Source organism: Ascidia mentula, chromosome 7, assembly GCF_947561715.1.
Source record: "Ascidia mentula chromosome 7, kaAscMent1.1, whole genome shotgun sequence".
NCBI classification, from domain to species: Eukaryota; Metazoa; Chordata; class Ascidiacea; order Phlebobranchia; family Ascidiidae; genus Ascidia; species Ascidia mentula.
Window position 1 is genome coordinate 4,473,623 of NC_138572.1, and position 14,868 is coordinate 4,488,490.

At 38.1% G+C, this 14,868-nt stretch overlaps 3 protein-coding genes across 4 annotated transcripts; all 3 read left to right on the top strand.

Moving 5' to 3' along the window:
* Window positions 1-1,797: 1,797 nt before the first annotated feature.
* Window positions 1,798-3,318, top strand: LOC145908102 (uncharacterized). Its single transcript, XM_082995287.1, has one exon. The coding sequence runs from the start codon at window positions 2,080-2,082 to the stop codon at window positions 3,034-3,036; it is 957 nt and encodes a 318-aa protein (XP_082851413.1). The 5' UTR covers window positions 1,798-2,079; the 3' UTR covers window positions 3,037-3,318.
* Window positions 3,319-5,788: 2,470 nt separating this feature from the next.
* Window positions 5,789-8,467, top strand: LOC145909335 (uncharacterized). Its single transcript, XM_082996729.1, has 4 exons — window positions 5,789-5,800; window positions 6,283-6,452; window positions 6,854-7,782; window positions 8,427-8,467. The coding sequence occupies exons 1-4, from the start codon at window positions 5,789-5,791 to the stop codon at window positions 8,465-8,467; spliced, it is 1,152 nt and encodes a 383-aa protein (XP_082852855.1).
* Window positions 8,468-9,042: 575 nt separating this feature from the next.
* On the top strand, window positions 9,043-13,709 carry LOC145908141 (solute carrier family 25 member 44-like). Of its 2 annotated transcripts, none has more exons than XM_082995336.1 (7): window positions 9,043-9,109; window positions 9,180-9,361; window positions 9,451-9,561; window positions 9,862-9,942; window positions 10,007-10,137; window positions 10,337-10,676; window positions 12,174-13,709. In XM_082995336.1, exons 2-7 carry the CDS (start codon window positions 9,224-9,226, stop codon window positions 12,462-12,464), a joined length of 1,092 nt encoding a protein of 363 aa, XP_082851462.1. In that variant the 5' UTR covers window positions 9,043-9,109; window positions 9,180-9,223; the 3' UTR covers window positions 12,465-13,709. The 2 variants fall into 2 exon arrangements, with proteins under 2 accessions (XP_082851462.1, XP_082851463.1); XM_082995337.1 differs by having other exon boundaries at window positions 9,043-9,105.
* The last annotated feature ends 1,159 nt before the right edge of the window (window positions 13,710-14,868 follow it).

Sequence of the window (14,868 nt, forward strand, 5' to 3'; positions counted from 1 at the left end):
GTGGACCACCATTTTTAGTGGCAATTTCCACGACTACCATTTACAGTGTAGTTTGTCCAATCACCGCAAAAATCCGACTGTGTGATGTTGCTTGCCAATACTGCGAGCAAGAAATTTATTGAGAACTAAATTTACTTTCTTATGGATAAGATAAACATTACATTGACCCACCATCATCTATATGCCAAAGTGGGAACGCAAATATGTGCATATTAGCCAACGTCATTTCAAACACGTAGCCATCATCCATTATTTTGAACGGAGCAACTATTTCTAAGCCTGGTATGAATTATCATTTCAAACAGTGATTCGCAATTATAAATGTACCAGAACGTTTGATCTAAAGTTTGCAATTTAAAAAATCTGTATGTAAGTTTGTTTGCAAGACAACACAAAGGGCAACTTGCAGTAAACCTTTATATTTTGCGTGAGTTTTAAGTACAATTGGGTGATGTTGATTGTTTTACTCGCAATGGAAATACAAAAATAACATTTTACTCTTTTGTTTTTTGATACAAACTTTAAATTATTCCCTGTGGTGGTTAATTATGAAAAGCGGATATTAGAATTGAGCAGAAAGCAGTAGAATAATCATTTCAACCGTGATTTTCCTTAGGTTTTCAGTCATGTTTTGTGTTCACTTACCCCCTTTGCTCAACCCTCCAAGGATGCAACGCAGAAAGAATCCAAAAACTCTTTCGCCGTCCAGTGATAACTGCGGGAATACGTGTGGCCAATGATTTTCTTACAATGGCATTGTTTTTGTTTTGCCTCAAGATGGCACCCGCCAGCTTCCGGCATTGGTGTACGAAGCTATCATGATCGTAAATCTGGTAAGCGTTCTACTATCCTTTGAATTGTGGCCTAGATTTTGTCGAGCTGCATCTGCAAGGAACCTGACGGGACTGAGTCGGAATCACAAGTCACCGGGTCTTTCACAACGGAAGAGAGCGCACAAGTTATTTTGTAAATAGTAAATATCTTACAGACACATTTGAAATGTACAAAAATGTAAAAGTGAATGCTCGTTTGGTTTCGTTCAGTCAGAACTCTTTGTCAGGATTTTAAGAGTTCTTGGAGTCCATTAAAGCGATTTTATATAGTCTTAAATGAAATTCCTCACATATTGTAAGCCGAAAGCTGCTCAGAACATACAGTCCTTTGATTTACTCACAAACTCCTCCAAGCTATCAGTATCTTTTAAAAAGGGGTTATGGTTTTCTGTCGTTTCGCCTGCGCCGTTTCTAATATTACATTACGTTACATGCCGTGGTCAAAACCTATTTTGAGTTTTCATTAAAGCCTGTATAAAAGAAAACAGTGTAAAATGTATTTTTGAATTTCAATATCGAGTAAAACAATCAACATCATCCAATTGTACTTAAAACTCACGCAAAATATAAAGGTTTACTTTAAATTTCCCTTTGTGTTGTCTTGCATGTATACAAACTTACTTACAGATTTTTTAAATTGCAAACTTTAGATCAAACGTTCTGGTACATTTATAATTGGCGCGTCGCAAGGGGAGTGAATGTATCCAAGGCCGTCGCACGCGAAAAACTTTGGGAATCACTTTTTTAAACGATAATTCACATTAGGGTTATAAATAGTTGCTCCGTTCAAAACAATGGATGATAGCTACATTTATCAAGTGACGTTGGATATTGCACGCCTAATTTCGTTCCCATTGTGGCATATCGATGAGGAAGTGGAAGGAAAGATGGTCGATGCATTGTGTATCCAAGCACACGAATGTCCAGAGAGTAATTTTAGTTTGAGCGTACACTATAATTTTCTATAGCTCGCTTGAAAACCAGTAAGTTTTGGCAAGCAACATTAAACAGCCGGATTATTGCGGTGAATGGACAAACTAAAGCAACTGTGTTTAAATCAGCTTATGTTGAATGTCGTTAAAATGGATTGATGGAAATACAGAAAGCAGAAATATCAGAAAAACATTGGGATTTTTGAGGAAACATATACGACTTACTCTCTACTTTATAGCGAAAAACACGGAATTTGATAGTTTTGCTGAATACCTCTGTTTACGTACCATAAGTCGAAATTGATTAGGTCAAAATGGCACACAACTCAACTGGAAATGTGACGAGCAGATTTAACCAACCATTGTGGTTTGTGGGCGAAGCATTCAACTTTGTCGCCTTTTTAGTCGTTACCTGGCTGGGCGTCAGTCTGGTCACATATGGTATTCGCACAGGGAAATGGAAACGTAAGAATGTGAGCAATGTTATGCACGTGAACGCAGGAGGCGTTTACACAACAGCTGTCATTGCTGTCATGTTCAGCTACATACGTCTAGTTGGTGACCAGTTGCTTTTTAACGTTGGATATCCCGGAAGCCCTCCTGGATTATGTGAAATTGCATCTGATATGTCAGTCGCAGGGTACGGACTAACAGTCATGGCAGTGTACGTGTTCATGTGGTTCAGACAACGCTCGCTTTACCAGCATCCGTCTATGAGCAGCATCAGTAAACCCTGGATCCCTTATGTTAACTTTGGCACATTGATTTTTATCTTTGTCGGAGGATTTTCGGCTTTGCTTGCCTACACAATTCCTAGCAGCTACAGGGGCTCGGAATTGGGATGCCAGGTGCTTACGAAAACCAAAAAGGAAGTTGGACTTTACATAGCCAATGCTGTGATTGTGGTGGGGCAGATTTTGCTTCTATTTTTGTTCACTTACCCATTTCGCTCAACCCTCCAAGGAAGCAACGCAGAAAGAATTAGAAAACTTCTTCGCCGTTCAGTAATAACTGCGGGAATAAGCGTGGCCAGTGATTTTCTTACAATGGCATTGTTTGTTTTTGTTTTACCTCAAGATGGCACCCGTCAACTTCCGGCATTGGTGTACGAGGCCAACATGATGGTGAATCTAGTAAGCGTTCTACTGTCCTTTGAGTCATGGCCTAAGATTTTGTCGAACTGCATATGCAAGGAGCCTGACGTGACTGAGTCAGAATCACAAGTCACCAAGTCTTTCACAAGGGAAGAGAGCGCACAAGTGATTTTGTAAAAAGCAAGTATATTTCAACCACCTGAATTGTACAAATATGTAAAAGTGAATGCTCGTTTGGTTTTGTTCAATCAGAACTTCAGTCCTTTATTCTCAAAATCCTCTAAGCTATCTGTATCCCTTAACGCAATACCGTATATAAAGAAGTTACTTCAACTATTAACCGCAAGTCGCTATTCCCCACTGTTCGCACGTTTTAAACATCCTGCTTTAGATTACTTACTCCCGTCAATTATAAGGTGATCAATTCATTTCTCATCTGACGTGGTATGCTGTGCATTTGCGAATCCATATAACAATACAGGAATCTCCAGTAAAATGACTCTAGATTTTAGTATTATTGACAGTTTTCTACCTTCTCTGTTGGAACAGGTTTAATAAATAAAATCAAATGAAATTAGACGGAACATTGCGTGTCAAAAATGTAATGCTTGCATTTGTTGTAACATTTGTTGTTGTATGCTAAAGGTTAGATGAAGAGAAAAGTTCGAACTCCCTTAATAAATTTCATATTCGGACGCTTCGGCAGCTCGGGCAGTATATTCTAAGAATTAATAGATCCGTGCTTTTTGTTCGCAGAATTAGTAGCTATACGTTTCTACGTTAATGTGATGTTTGCGTGACGTCATTGCACGCGATCGTGGGGTTCTTTTTTGATGGGTGTTGTTTGTGGCCAGAACAACATGGGTTGACTTGCGTAACGTTGTGTATAGGCAGAACTCTACACTTAGTTTAAATTCAAATGTATACGTTAGGAACTGAATTTGTTTAGAACAGAAATTATTACCAGTCTCTTATAAAACAAACTAGGCATTGTTTTTGTTTCAAATGGATAGACCTCCAAATACCAGTTTGTCCTAACAAAAACATTGGTTTTGACCACTCTTCAACACTGCAGGAACCATTTAGAAAGTTATAGGACTTATGCGTAACAAGGTACCATCAAGACAACTATTTCCTGTGATGGTTTAAATTATTTAAGGAAAGTAGCAGAATTGTGAGCACAAACCGTGATTTTCCTTGTAGGTTTTCAGCCATGTATTTTTTCCAGAAACCTTCGTTGGAATACGATCCAGGAATGATTAGGCTGCAACATGGTGCAAAATAATTTAACTGCAAACATAACGAGCAGATTTAACCAACCATTGTGGTTTGTGAGCGAGGCATTCAACTTTGTTTCACTTGTGTTTGTTACCTGGCTGGGCGTGGGCTTGGTCACCTATGGTATTCGCACAGGGAAATGGAAACGTAAGAATGTGAGCAATGTTCTGCACGTGAACGCAGGAGGTGTTTACACAACAGCTGTCATTGCTGTCATGTTCAGCTACATTCATCTTATTGGCGACCAGTTGGTTTTCAACGTTGGATATCCCGGAAGCCCTTTGGATTTATGCGAAATAACGTCTGACATGTCTGCCATCGGCTACGTTCTTACAGTCATGTCGGTGTACGTGTTCATGTGGTTTAGACAACGCTCGCTATACCAGCATCCGTCTATGAGCAGCATCAGTAAACCCTGGATCCCTTATGTTAACTACAGCACCTTGGTCCTCATCCTTGTTGGAGGATTTTCAGCTTTGTTTGCTTACACAATTCCCAGCAGTTACAAGGGTTCGGAAAGTGGATGTCACGGACTCTTAAACACCCATAAGGAAGTTGGAATTTACATTGGGAACGCTGTGATTGTTGTCAGTCAAATTCTCCTCTTGTTTTTGTTCGCTTACCCCTTTTGCTCTAATCTTCAGGGAAGCAGCGAAAGAATCAAAAAGCTTCTTCGTCGCACTTTGTCAACTGCAGGAGTTTGTGTTGTTAGTGATTTTGTCACAATGGCATTGTTTGTGTTTACTTTGCCCCCAGATGGGTCATCTTACCTTCCTTCGTTGGTTTATGAGATTAACATGGTGGTGAACCTGACAAACGTTCTTCTGTCCTTTGAGTCGTGGCAGAGGATCCTATCGAACTGCGCGTCCAAGAACACCCAAAAAGCTGAGTCAGAGTCGCAAGCCACTAGATCTTTTTCAAAAGAAGAGAACGCACAAGTTGCTTTATAAACAGCGAATATATTTAATTTATACACTTTTGTCATGTCGGTTTGTATTACAGCAAATAAAATGGAATACTCTCTTCGTTTAAAATTTCAGGGATGTTTTGGTTCTACACGTCACTTTTTTTTTGATTTCGTTACGTTGATTAAAATTTCCTGGCTATCGTATTACTAGCATTTCCCATTGTTTAAATAGCAGCATGTATATTACAATGATCAATGGAAATTGAAGTGGGTCTGAAATTTGTAATATGCCCCAGTTTATGCTAAAATTGTAGGTTACAGCTTGCTTGTATACATATAAGTATACTTATATTTATGAAAAAATGACTTGGATTATATCAAGCCCCAACAAGGCAACATAAATCCTCCCGAATTCCAATTTCTTTGTGGTAACTTTAAATTGTAGCAGATGGTAAACACATTTGCCGCGTTCTTATGTACAAAGGCCGCTTGTGTTGAAACAATGGGCACAATGTGACGACACAAAGCGATTGTAAATATTGCAGTGTGTGGTTTGGTGGACATGGTAGATCGAACAACGTATTCATTCGCTTGATGTGTATAACTGCTTTGAATTAATAGCAGCTTTACACATCAATATATTTTGAAATTCATGTGATTGCAAAGTAAGTTAGCGAACTGTTATTTAGCCAACTTGTGTTTACATATGCTTGTCGCCAGTATACGATGGAACTGTAATGGAAAATGGGAAACAAGGTAGGTCAGTGTTATAAAATATTTTATTACAATTATGGAACGCCTGGCTTTAAAACCAAGAAATTGATACGTACGTCTGTCTTTTGTATTCGATGATAGACTACCACCTAATATACCGCAATCACATTTTGGAATGTCACAAGAATCAATCTGATGTAACATAGTGTTTTTACCTGTAATAGCGTAAACCAGTAGTTTCCAAACTACATGTGGTCGATGTCCTTGTTATGTACCCCAACGATATGTTAAGTGGGCCATGGAACTATTTGAATAAACTATTTTATATAAATAACTGCTTTGTTTGTGCAATCAAAAAAAAAATTACGAACCACTGTCCTGAATCAATAAAGTTCTGCGTTCGTTTTTGTTTTCACACAAATGTTTTCAAAGTGTTGTTTTACACATTTTTACATGTAGTTATGCCTACGACACTTTGTTGCCAGATGTCACCATTGTGCTTATTCAGTTATTTTGTTTTACAGATTGCATTTTTTCCAGCGCACAAGATAGATTGCGTACGGGGTGATGAGGGTGGCATTGGACAGGGTGCGTTTTCCCGGGTTCGGTTGGGGTATTTAAAGGAAAGGAAAGTGGCCATCAAGTGTTTTGTTATGACTGGTGATGACAATGAAATAAAAAGAACAGCCATCGGGTTGGTATATGTACATGTATGTTCGTATTTGCGTTGAAATCGTTTTGCAGTGGTAGTATGGTATAAAATTGATCAGTGTTATACTTTGTGAAACTGCCAAAGTAAGCCCGCACACAATTTGATCCAACTTTTGTGTGTGGATGATTGATTGATTGATTAATTGAACTATTTTTAACAACAAAGCCAAACAAAACAGTCATAAATTACCAGTCAAAGTAAATATGAATAAATATTGCGTAGGTAATACAAAAATGCCTTTATTTGCATCTTACGCCTTTGTTCTGTAAGTTCTTTGTGTTATTTCATTCTTTAAATTTTTTATTATCTACCAGAATGCCATTCTAATTTATTTCCACCCTTTTTGATATTGTACTTGCGCGTCAAAAAGATTTTGTATTTAGAGTTCTCAGCGAGTTCAATTTACAACGATTGACGAGACACAAAAACATCTTGGAAGCCTTAGAAATTACTGAATGGAATATTGGCATGGCGATCATTACTGAACATTCGCCCAATGGTAACCTATGGCAATTCCTCTCTGCCTACACAAGGACTGAAGAAGTAGAAATTATAATTGATGGAAAATCCCATCCCTCTTTACGCATCTTCCACAAATACCCAATCAATTATCACCTGCGTCTGCGCATGGCATGTGACGTCACAAACGGCCTGGCGCACTTGCACGCCCTCCAGCGGGGAAGCCACGTGATCCACGGTGACCTTAAGTGCGACAACGTGATGTTAACTCAAAACCTTAGATGCAAAATTGGCGACTTCGGCAGCGCGTTCTTCTTTAATTCTGAAGACCGATTGGTTGGAGGATGTCCGAGGATCAACTTCACGTGGTCTTGCTGCGCTCCAGAAAAACTCCGCTCTTTCCTCCAGAACCTCTCCCGGGAAGAGCACTTTGTTCCAAGTCCTTGCAGAAAAACAGACGTTTACAGCCTGGGAATGATATTTTACTCTATCCTCCTTCGTCTTGCTCCTTTTACTTCCTGGGATCGCGAGCAGATCACAGAGGCTGTTATAAGAGGAGATCGCCCAGACACAACTGCTCTCGATTTGCTCCTTGATGAAGAATATTCAGATCATGATGCAATCCATGTAATGAGCGATGAGATGAGAAGATGCTGGAGTCAAAATCCGGTAGATCGCCCTCTTGTTCCACAGATCCTACGAAGTCTGCAAGAAGTCTTGGAAAAGAAAGATGTGAGATTGATTGATGAAAACGTGCTCTCCATCCTTGAGATAATGAAAGAAAATTATTCAAAAGATGCGGAAACCATTCCGCTTGACCGATTTTGCCCGGATACGAAGGAATTTCTTCCAGGTACGTGTTAATAAGGCAGCCTTGCAATATATTTCGTATTTTACAAATTTGCATTGGTTAGACCTTGTGTGTTTGCAATAAGTCTATAGAGCTATTATGGCACAGTACAAATTGGATGTTTCTCATAATAGTTTGACGTATATTTTGATGTTTTTCTTATTTTTAGATGAACCATCAACTTACAAACGGTTTCGTCTTTATTTAGGCAGAACAAGAAAGCATTTGAAATATTTATGTAAGTTATGTATTGAAAGTTAATTGCATTTTGAAGAATTATTTACGTATTTAAATAGGAAAGCCAAAGCTAATATGCTATTGATCGTGGTTGGTAGACGTTTCGAATCTAACTGGGTTCATCATCAGTACCATTATAGTACGAAACGTCTTATAGTAACTATGATCAATAGCATATTAGCTTTGGCTGTCCTATTTAAATTAATTAACTCCAAATATATTGCACACAAATATTCACGTATTTTTTCTGATTTTAGCAGGGAACTGCAACCACTGGATCCAAGACGAAATTCAAATTTGGCTTGAAGCTTTGCCGTTTGTGAGTTTTTTCTTGGTGTTTTAACAAAACAAGTTTGGCGGAAAGTAAATTTATTCTTCTTAAATATTAATAATGTTATTATTTTTTCCAGACCATCATCCTTCTTTCACTGGTGTGGTATCTCATCACTAATGGCTACTTATCATTTAAGTGATCAAATCTCACACAAAATCACAAAATTTGTTTGTATCATTAATTTGATGTTAGTCAAAGGTTCAACTAAATTTCATGCTGCATCATAATTAATAACCTAAACACCAATGTTTGTTACGGGCAGAGGTGTGAATTTTTTTCTGTTCTCTCCGGTATGTTTATATTGCCCATATTTACTTTCGCGTCTATCGAACTTCGACATTCGTTCATCCCTAAGTCCTCATATATGTTGCCGAGACAGCCATGTAGTAAACAAAAAGAACTGTCTTCAGTTTAAAAATCAATCAAAACTCTTTTTTGATGCTGGTACAAACGTAACGCAAAAATTGTCATGTTTTTCTGTGTAAAACGGTGTGTTTATTAATTCCCTCATGCGACATTTTAATAAAATGGATGAGGCTTGTGTTTAGTTCGGTCGTGCTCAACATGTCATGATCAGCAATTCAATTCAGACTAGAATCAAATGTGGTGTTTGTATATTTTGTGTGTAACTAGCGTTGTGATGTGAGGTTTGAAGGTAAACTCTGGTACTTCATCACAAGTATTCTTTAATAGGCTAATGGCGTAGGCTTGATTTGATAAGGATAGTACCATTTCTGGACAATGTTATAAGTCACGTAGGTAATGAATACGTTTACGTAACATGAGAAGAAACCAAATCCAACCAGGAAAAACTTACTTCCGTGCACAGAATCCCCCAAGTCAACATTACAAGACGCAATCACAGGATAAGTCATGAAGGAGGGTAAAAACATTCAGATTATCGAATGGACCGACCTAAACAAGCGAAAGTTCTTTGGTTATGGTCTGGCGATGTCTGGAGTTTTAAGGCTGACAATATATCCAATGAACCTTGTCAAGACCAGATTGCAGGTATGTTCCTGGACTCTATGATTCTGCTGTTTAAGAAAGAAAATCTTGTGTGTTGTTTGTTTAGAACACTAATGTTTTTTGTGTGTTAGGCTCAAGAAGGCAAAACAGCATACAATGGACTGTTCGATGCCTTTAAGAAAATTGGCCAGCGAGAAGGAATAAAAGGTTTTTACAAGGGATTTCCTATCAGTTTGTTACAAGTGAGTTTTCTTCAAACTTCATATGTATAGTTGCATAAGTTGTATGAACTTAAATGGCAAAATGTTGTGCAAGGTTTTAAATGTAAATAAATTATCAGGGCAATCACTGTTTGCCGAAAAATCCCCTGCGGAAACTTGTTAGTTTTTATGAGATTTACATCCTTTGTCTATTTATTTAGAAAATATCATAAATTTAGGGATAATTTGCAGTGATTTGTTTTGTCCCGTCGTGATTTTTTACTCTGGTATATTCATTAATAAAACCTAAATTAGCAACAATTTGACATGCTGTGGTTTCAGGTGTTTGCTGGGCAACTTTACATTACTGCTTATGAAACTAGTAAGCAAACCATATTTAACAACCAGCCTATAATGGTCCAGGTAAGAGTACCTAATGGATTAATGATTTTCTGCATCTTTTCACACAGTTTTATGTTATTTGTAGCATTTGTTGGGTGGATTTGTCGCATCAACAGTTTCACAATCTATTATGGTCCCTGTAGATGTTGTTGCCCAACACCAACAGGTTTTAGGCTCAAGTCACAAAATGACCTCTGTGGATTTAAAAAACGCTAAGTACATACTTTGTTTTTGTATGAATTCAGCAAAATATTCTTGCCAGCAGTATATTTTACATAATTTGTGTGACTGCTGTCTGAGGTGAAACTTGAAAACATAAAAGAAGAGTTAACATTGTTTTGTTAATTGCAAGTTATTATATATATGTGTAATATATCAAAGTTTATCACAAAATAAAACTCTTTTTACAATGCAGAAACGGAGTAAAAACTGTCGCCACCGAAGCAGCATCATCTGCAAGGAAATTAAACTTCGTTGGACAATCAGTGCGAATTTTCAGGCATATATTTAAAACTGAAGGAATAAGAGGTTTATATCGCGGCTACCTTGTTTCGCTCTCAACATATGGAAGTAACAGTGCCTTCTATTGGGGATTTTACTACCTTTATTCTGAACTTATGGAAGGACTCTTACCCGCTAGTGACAACTGGCTAAGGGAACAATTTCGCATTTTATCTTCTGGTCTTCTGGGGTCCATGACTGCAGTTCTATTAACAAATCCTCTAGACGTTGTCAGGACAAGATACCAGTTGCAGGTTCGTATTTTTGTTACAACCATTTTTGTGGTTAATTATAAACAATTCTAATTATATTTAATACAAGTTAGACTGCAAGGCCTTTGTTTGGCGATCTTAGTTATCAAATACTGTGCACAGTTTTCATTCACAACCAACCTGCAGCCACAACAGGGGCATCATTTTTTGTATTTTGATTCACTGAATTAGGTTGTCTGTAATGTCAGTGAACCTTAGGATATTGTGATAGTGCGCAATGCTATGTAATGATTATATATATATATACAGCTTCACTACCTAAATTACCGTTGCTGAAGTGTGTCATAGGAATAAAAGTGCACACAAACATTTGTTCCACTTGTGACCGGTGACCTATTTTTGCTGATGACTCAACCATGCATTAAATTATGTAACATTCAAAACAAACAGTAAAAGCCATGTAACTGCTAAGAAATTCATTTTTTAAACGTTTTAATTTTTGTTTCAAAGAAGATTTGGAAGAGCCAAAACTGTGTTATGGTCGAATGTAATATTCAAATTTGTGGTGATCACAGTGACTGATGTTATGTTGTTATGGTTGTGCAGCCAATTTGACAAACTTCCGAACAATGAAAAACCAGCTTATCGCTGCAGCAATTTAGGAGTGATAAATATCTGCTTATTTTGTCATACTTTGTGCACTCAGTTTAAAACAACAATAATAATTGCAAAGTTGTTAAAACTAACTTAAATGGTTCTTTTATTTTTGTAGGCCCTTGCCATCCTCCTTTTATTATTTTATATTTTTGTATAATTAATTCATGTCACACTAACTTCAGACACAGTTTTTTTTTTTAAAATTGGTAAAGTGGAGATTAATAAAAATAATGCGTGTGGTTTGCAAGTACGAGTGTAAAACCGGAAACAAAACGAAATCTATTCGACGCAAAACGTTTCATTTTTTGTCTGTGTTTTGTTGTGATTACTGTCATACGATTACGTAGCTCGAAACACAAGTATACGTCCGCAACCATAACCGACCTCATTTTTTGCGTTGTAATGACCCACAAGCCAACGGGTCGTTATAAGTGAATGGGTGACGAGCGATGTAATGAAAAAAATTTATACGCGTTTCCTAAAACGTAAAGAGCTTTATTTGTTTTTGAATATGCGTGTCAGGCGTATTGCAATGAACAGAAAACAATAATATGGCGATTAAACATTTTTTAAAAGTTTGACGTCAATGACACCGAGATTTTCATACGGCTGTAAAACCTGCACAGCTGCATATGTACTTATTGTGCACGTTTACGCGCTTGTAAAAGTAAGGGCCTAGTAATTTTGCAAGTCATAATTTAATCGTATGTTGTTGAACATTGCATTTTTTTCGTGTTGGTGTTACGTGGAGTTGGCCTATAGCCTCGTACAAAACTCCTATTTTAATGACAATCTGCCAGCCCTTGCCATTGTCACCCTGTTGTTCTCCCAATGTATGAGCACGTGTTGTAGTCATTAACCTACTTTCACGCTTATATGTAGGTGACGAACAATGGAAGTCCATGCAGCAGTTGGCAGATATTTCGTACACTTCTCCGTAAGGAAGGTTACAAAGGCTTTGGCCGCGGTATGTCGGCCAGAATCGCCCAATCAGCGTTCAGTTCGTGTGTGGTTGTGCTCGCTTACGAGTACATCAAGAAATCGAGTCTGAAAGATGGTGCTCGAGAGCTCGCCAACGATGGGATACGCCCCCGCCCCGCCCACCAGGTGATCGACCACTCACGTTTCGGAGACATTGATGAAGTCACCCTTGTGCCCAGCATTGCCAAGTAGTGTAAAATTTAGAAAAGGTGTTGTTTCCTCTTAACTTCAATCGATAAGTTTAAGCTTGGATAACGCTGATGCTTATATTCGTTGCAAACACAATTTTACATAAGTTGCAAATGGTTTTCTGGTCAATGGCCATTAATGCTACCTTATGCAAATTTTACTATCCCGGCTTGTGTGTTTTTGGTGAAAAATGTTGCCATTATAATGAGCTCAAAACCAGCAAAAAATTTATAAGTTTCACAAATTTTACTAAACCTCAAAAACGGATCTACGCATGATTTGCACCGTCGGAATCTTTGTTTTAACGAAAACTGGCTCGCGAACGGCCATTTACCGGCTTTAGCAACAAACTGCTCGTTTTTTCGGACAAAAAGCTAAAACAACAAAGCTACTATCGTGTGTGAAGCTTACACCAAAATAAGATAGGGTTGTTCATTATTTCACAACAGTGAAAGTTCTGACCACAGTGAAAGTATGACGACGTACAAACACGTACAAAAATACAGCGTTAAGCATGAGAATGGCTTTGCTCATTCTGTTCACACGCCGTACTTCTTACCATCATAACGGAGCGAACCTACTTTGAGACAGCATTGTGTTGCCTTTGCCAAGGCTATCCCAACCTAATGTATTTATTTATTGTCGTTCTGGCTTGCAAACCTTTTGCAAGTTTATTCAACGTGTTAATTGCAACTGACCTAGTACAAATCCTGTTGGTTTTATCACTTGTTTTTAAGCTTGAGACAATTTTTTGTTCCTGGTTTATGCATTTTAAACAATCAATAGGTTTTTTTAGTGTATTTGAACGGGTTTAATGGTTACAATTTGGTACAGTACGCATTACTCGCAGGCATGCATAACTTCCTTTGTGATAAATTTTTCCCTTAAAATTTACCGATTCAATACTTTTAACATTTTTTAGTCACAAATCTTTCAAAAATGTAAAGACCACGGCTATGCAACGTTACGCGGTTTTAGTAGTCGAAACTTTATTTGTTGTTTGTTTGTGTAATTGTTGGTGAATTTAAAACAGTCTTAGGTTATACAAAAATAGGAACAGATGTCGAAGTGAATACACAGCACACCTCCACCCCTCCCAAAGACTTTTCGGTTTCTCGACACTGTGATGCGTTGTTAGGCGAATGTTACGTTTTAATTTCTTCGATCTGGTTTGTTTTGAAACTCCAATGAAATGCATGTACGTTTTTGCGTTGACCGATATGTGTTGAATAAACTTGTTGCAAATCATTTGTTTACATTGCTGTCATCCTATGCTCGCAGACTTAGATCAAATTTGCAGTCGCAAGGAATCAGAACTACTGAAAATAGATACTTAAGTATAGAACCAAACAACAATAATAATCTGTGATAAGCAAATGAGATCTTATAGGTCGAAACAGTGGCTATCTGTCTGCAGCTTACACAACAATAATAATCATTAGACTGGAGACAGTCTTGTACATTTCTTCGACCTGTAATGTCTCATCAGTGAATCTGGTGACTGTTGCACTGACCTGGCTTTTGAACCAGAGATAGGCAACCTTTCAGGCTTGCGGACGCGAAATTATCAAATCTTTGACAGACGAACCGCTAAAATTACAATAATCTCTAGAATTTTCAGCGTCACCTTGATTTTTATTAACCCCATGCGGGCCGAATAAGAGGACCTGACAGGCCAGACTTGACCCGCGGGCCGCAGACATCATGAAAGTACTGTATTTGTGCTAGTTTTGCGTGCGCCTGTCACCTTGCGGACAAGAGCGCCGGCAAAAGCTTGACGCATAGGGGCGACAATAAAAGAAAATGGTTTCCACACCGTTGTCACTGGGAAAAAAACAGTACAGCGAAGCTTACAGCGGGTTTGTAGCAGACAGCTCGTAGGCATTTAGAGGTGGCGACTGTGCAACCAATAACGTATTTGCAATACCAGCAGCGCGGTAAACGACTTGTGTATAGACAGAGTTTAATACTCACATCATTTACACATTTAATTAGTGCAGTTGGTGACCGTGGCACAGGCTATAGCTGGTAGACTAACAGGCACACAGATTTTCACTTTGTGGTACCTTTCGGTCAATCGTCGATCCGTTGGGTACCAAACTAGGTACCAATCAACATAGACGTTTGGTCTGCTTTAAAGTGTTAGGAATAAATCGATCAACTTCATTTGTCTCTAATACTATTAAACTTACGTATATCGTGAAAAGCACTCGTACAAATCGGCTTTACGAAAAAAACGTGATGAATTCCGCCTCTCAGAGCATCCGCACAAAGCTGCCCTGACAATTTCTAGTTTTTTTATTCGGGATTATTTGCTTGTTGCCCCAAGTAAGGGCAGCGTCGCCGAGATTCTCAAATGGTTTACGCGAAACCCGAGAGTTCCAGGACACCAAAAAAAGGGTTTGTA

Excerpts from the sequence above, each read along its gene's own strand:
- LOC145908102 (XM_082995287.1), top strand. The coding sequence starts at position 2,080 with ATGGCACACAACTCAACTGGAAATGTGACGAGCAGATTTAACCAACCA.
- LOC145909335 (XM_082996729.1), top strand. Across the intron at positions 6,453-6,853 it reads ATAAAAAGAACAGCCATCGG|AGTTCTCAGCGAGTTCAATT; the intron begins GTTGGTATATGT and ends TTTTGTATTTAG. Across the intron at positions 7,783-8,426 it reads TACGAAGGAATTTCTTCCAG|ACCATCATCCTTCTTTCACT; the intron begins GTACGTGTTAAT and ends TATTTTTTCCAG.
- LOC145908141 (XM_082995336.1), top strand. The coding sequence starts at position 9,224 with ATGAAGGAGGGTAAAAACATTCAGATTATCGAATGGACCGACCTAAAC. Across the intron at positions 9,943-10,006 it reads ACCAGCCTATAATGGTCCAG|CATTTGTTGGGTGGATTTGT; the intron begins GTAAGAGTACCT and ends TGTTATTTGTAG. Across the intron at positions 10,677-12,173 it reads GGACAAGATACCAGTTGCAG|GTGACGAACAATGGAAGTCC; the intron begins GTTCGTATTTTT and ends GCTTATATGTAG.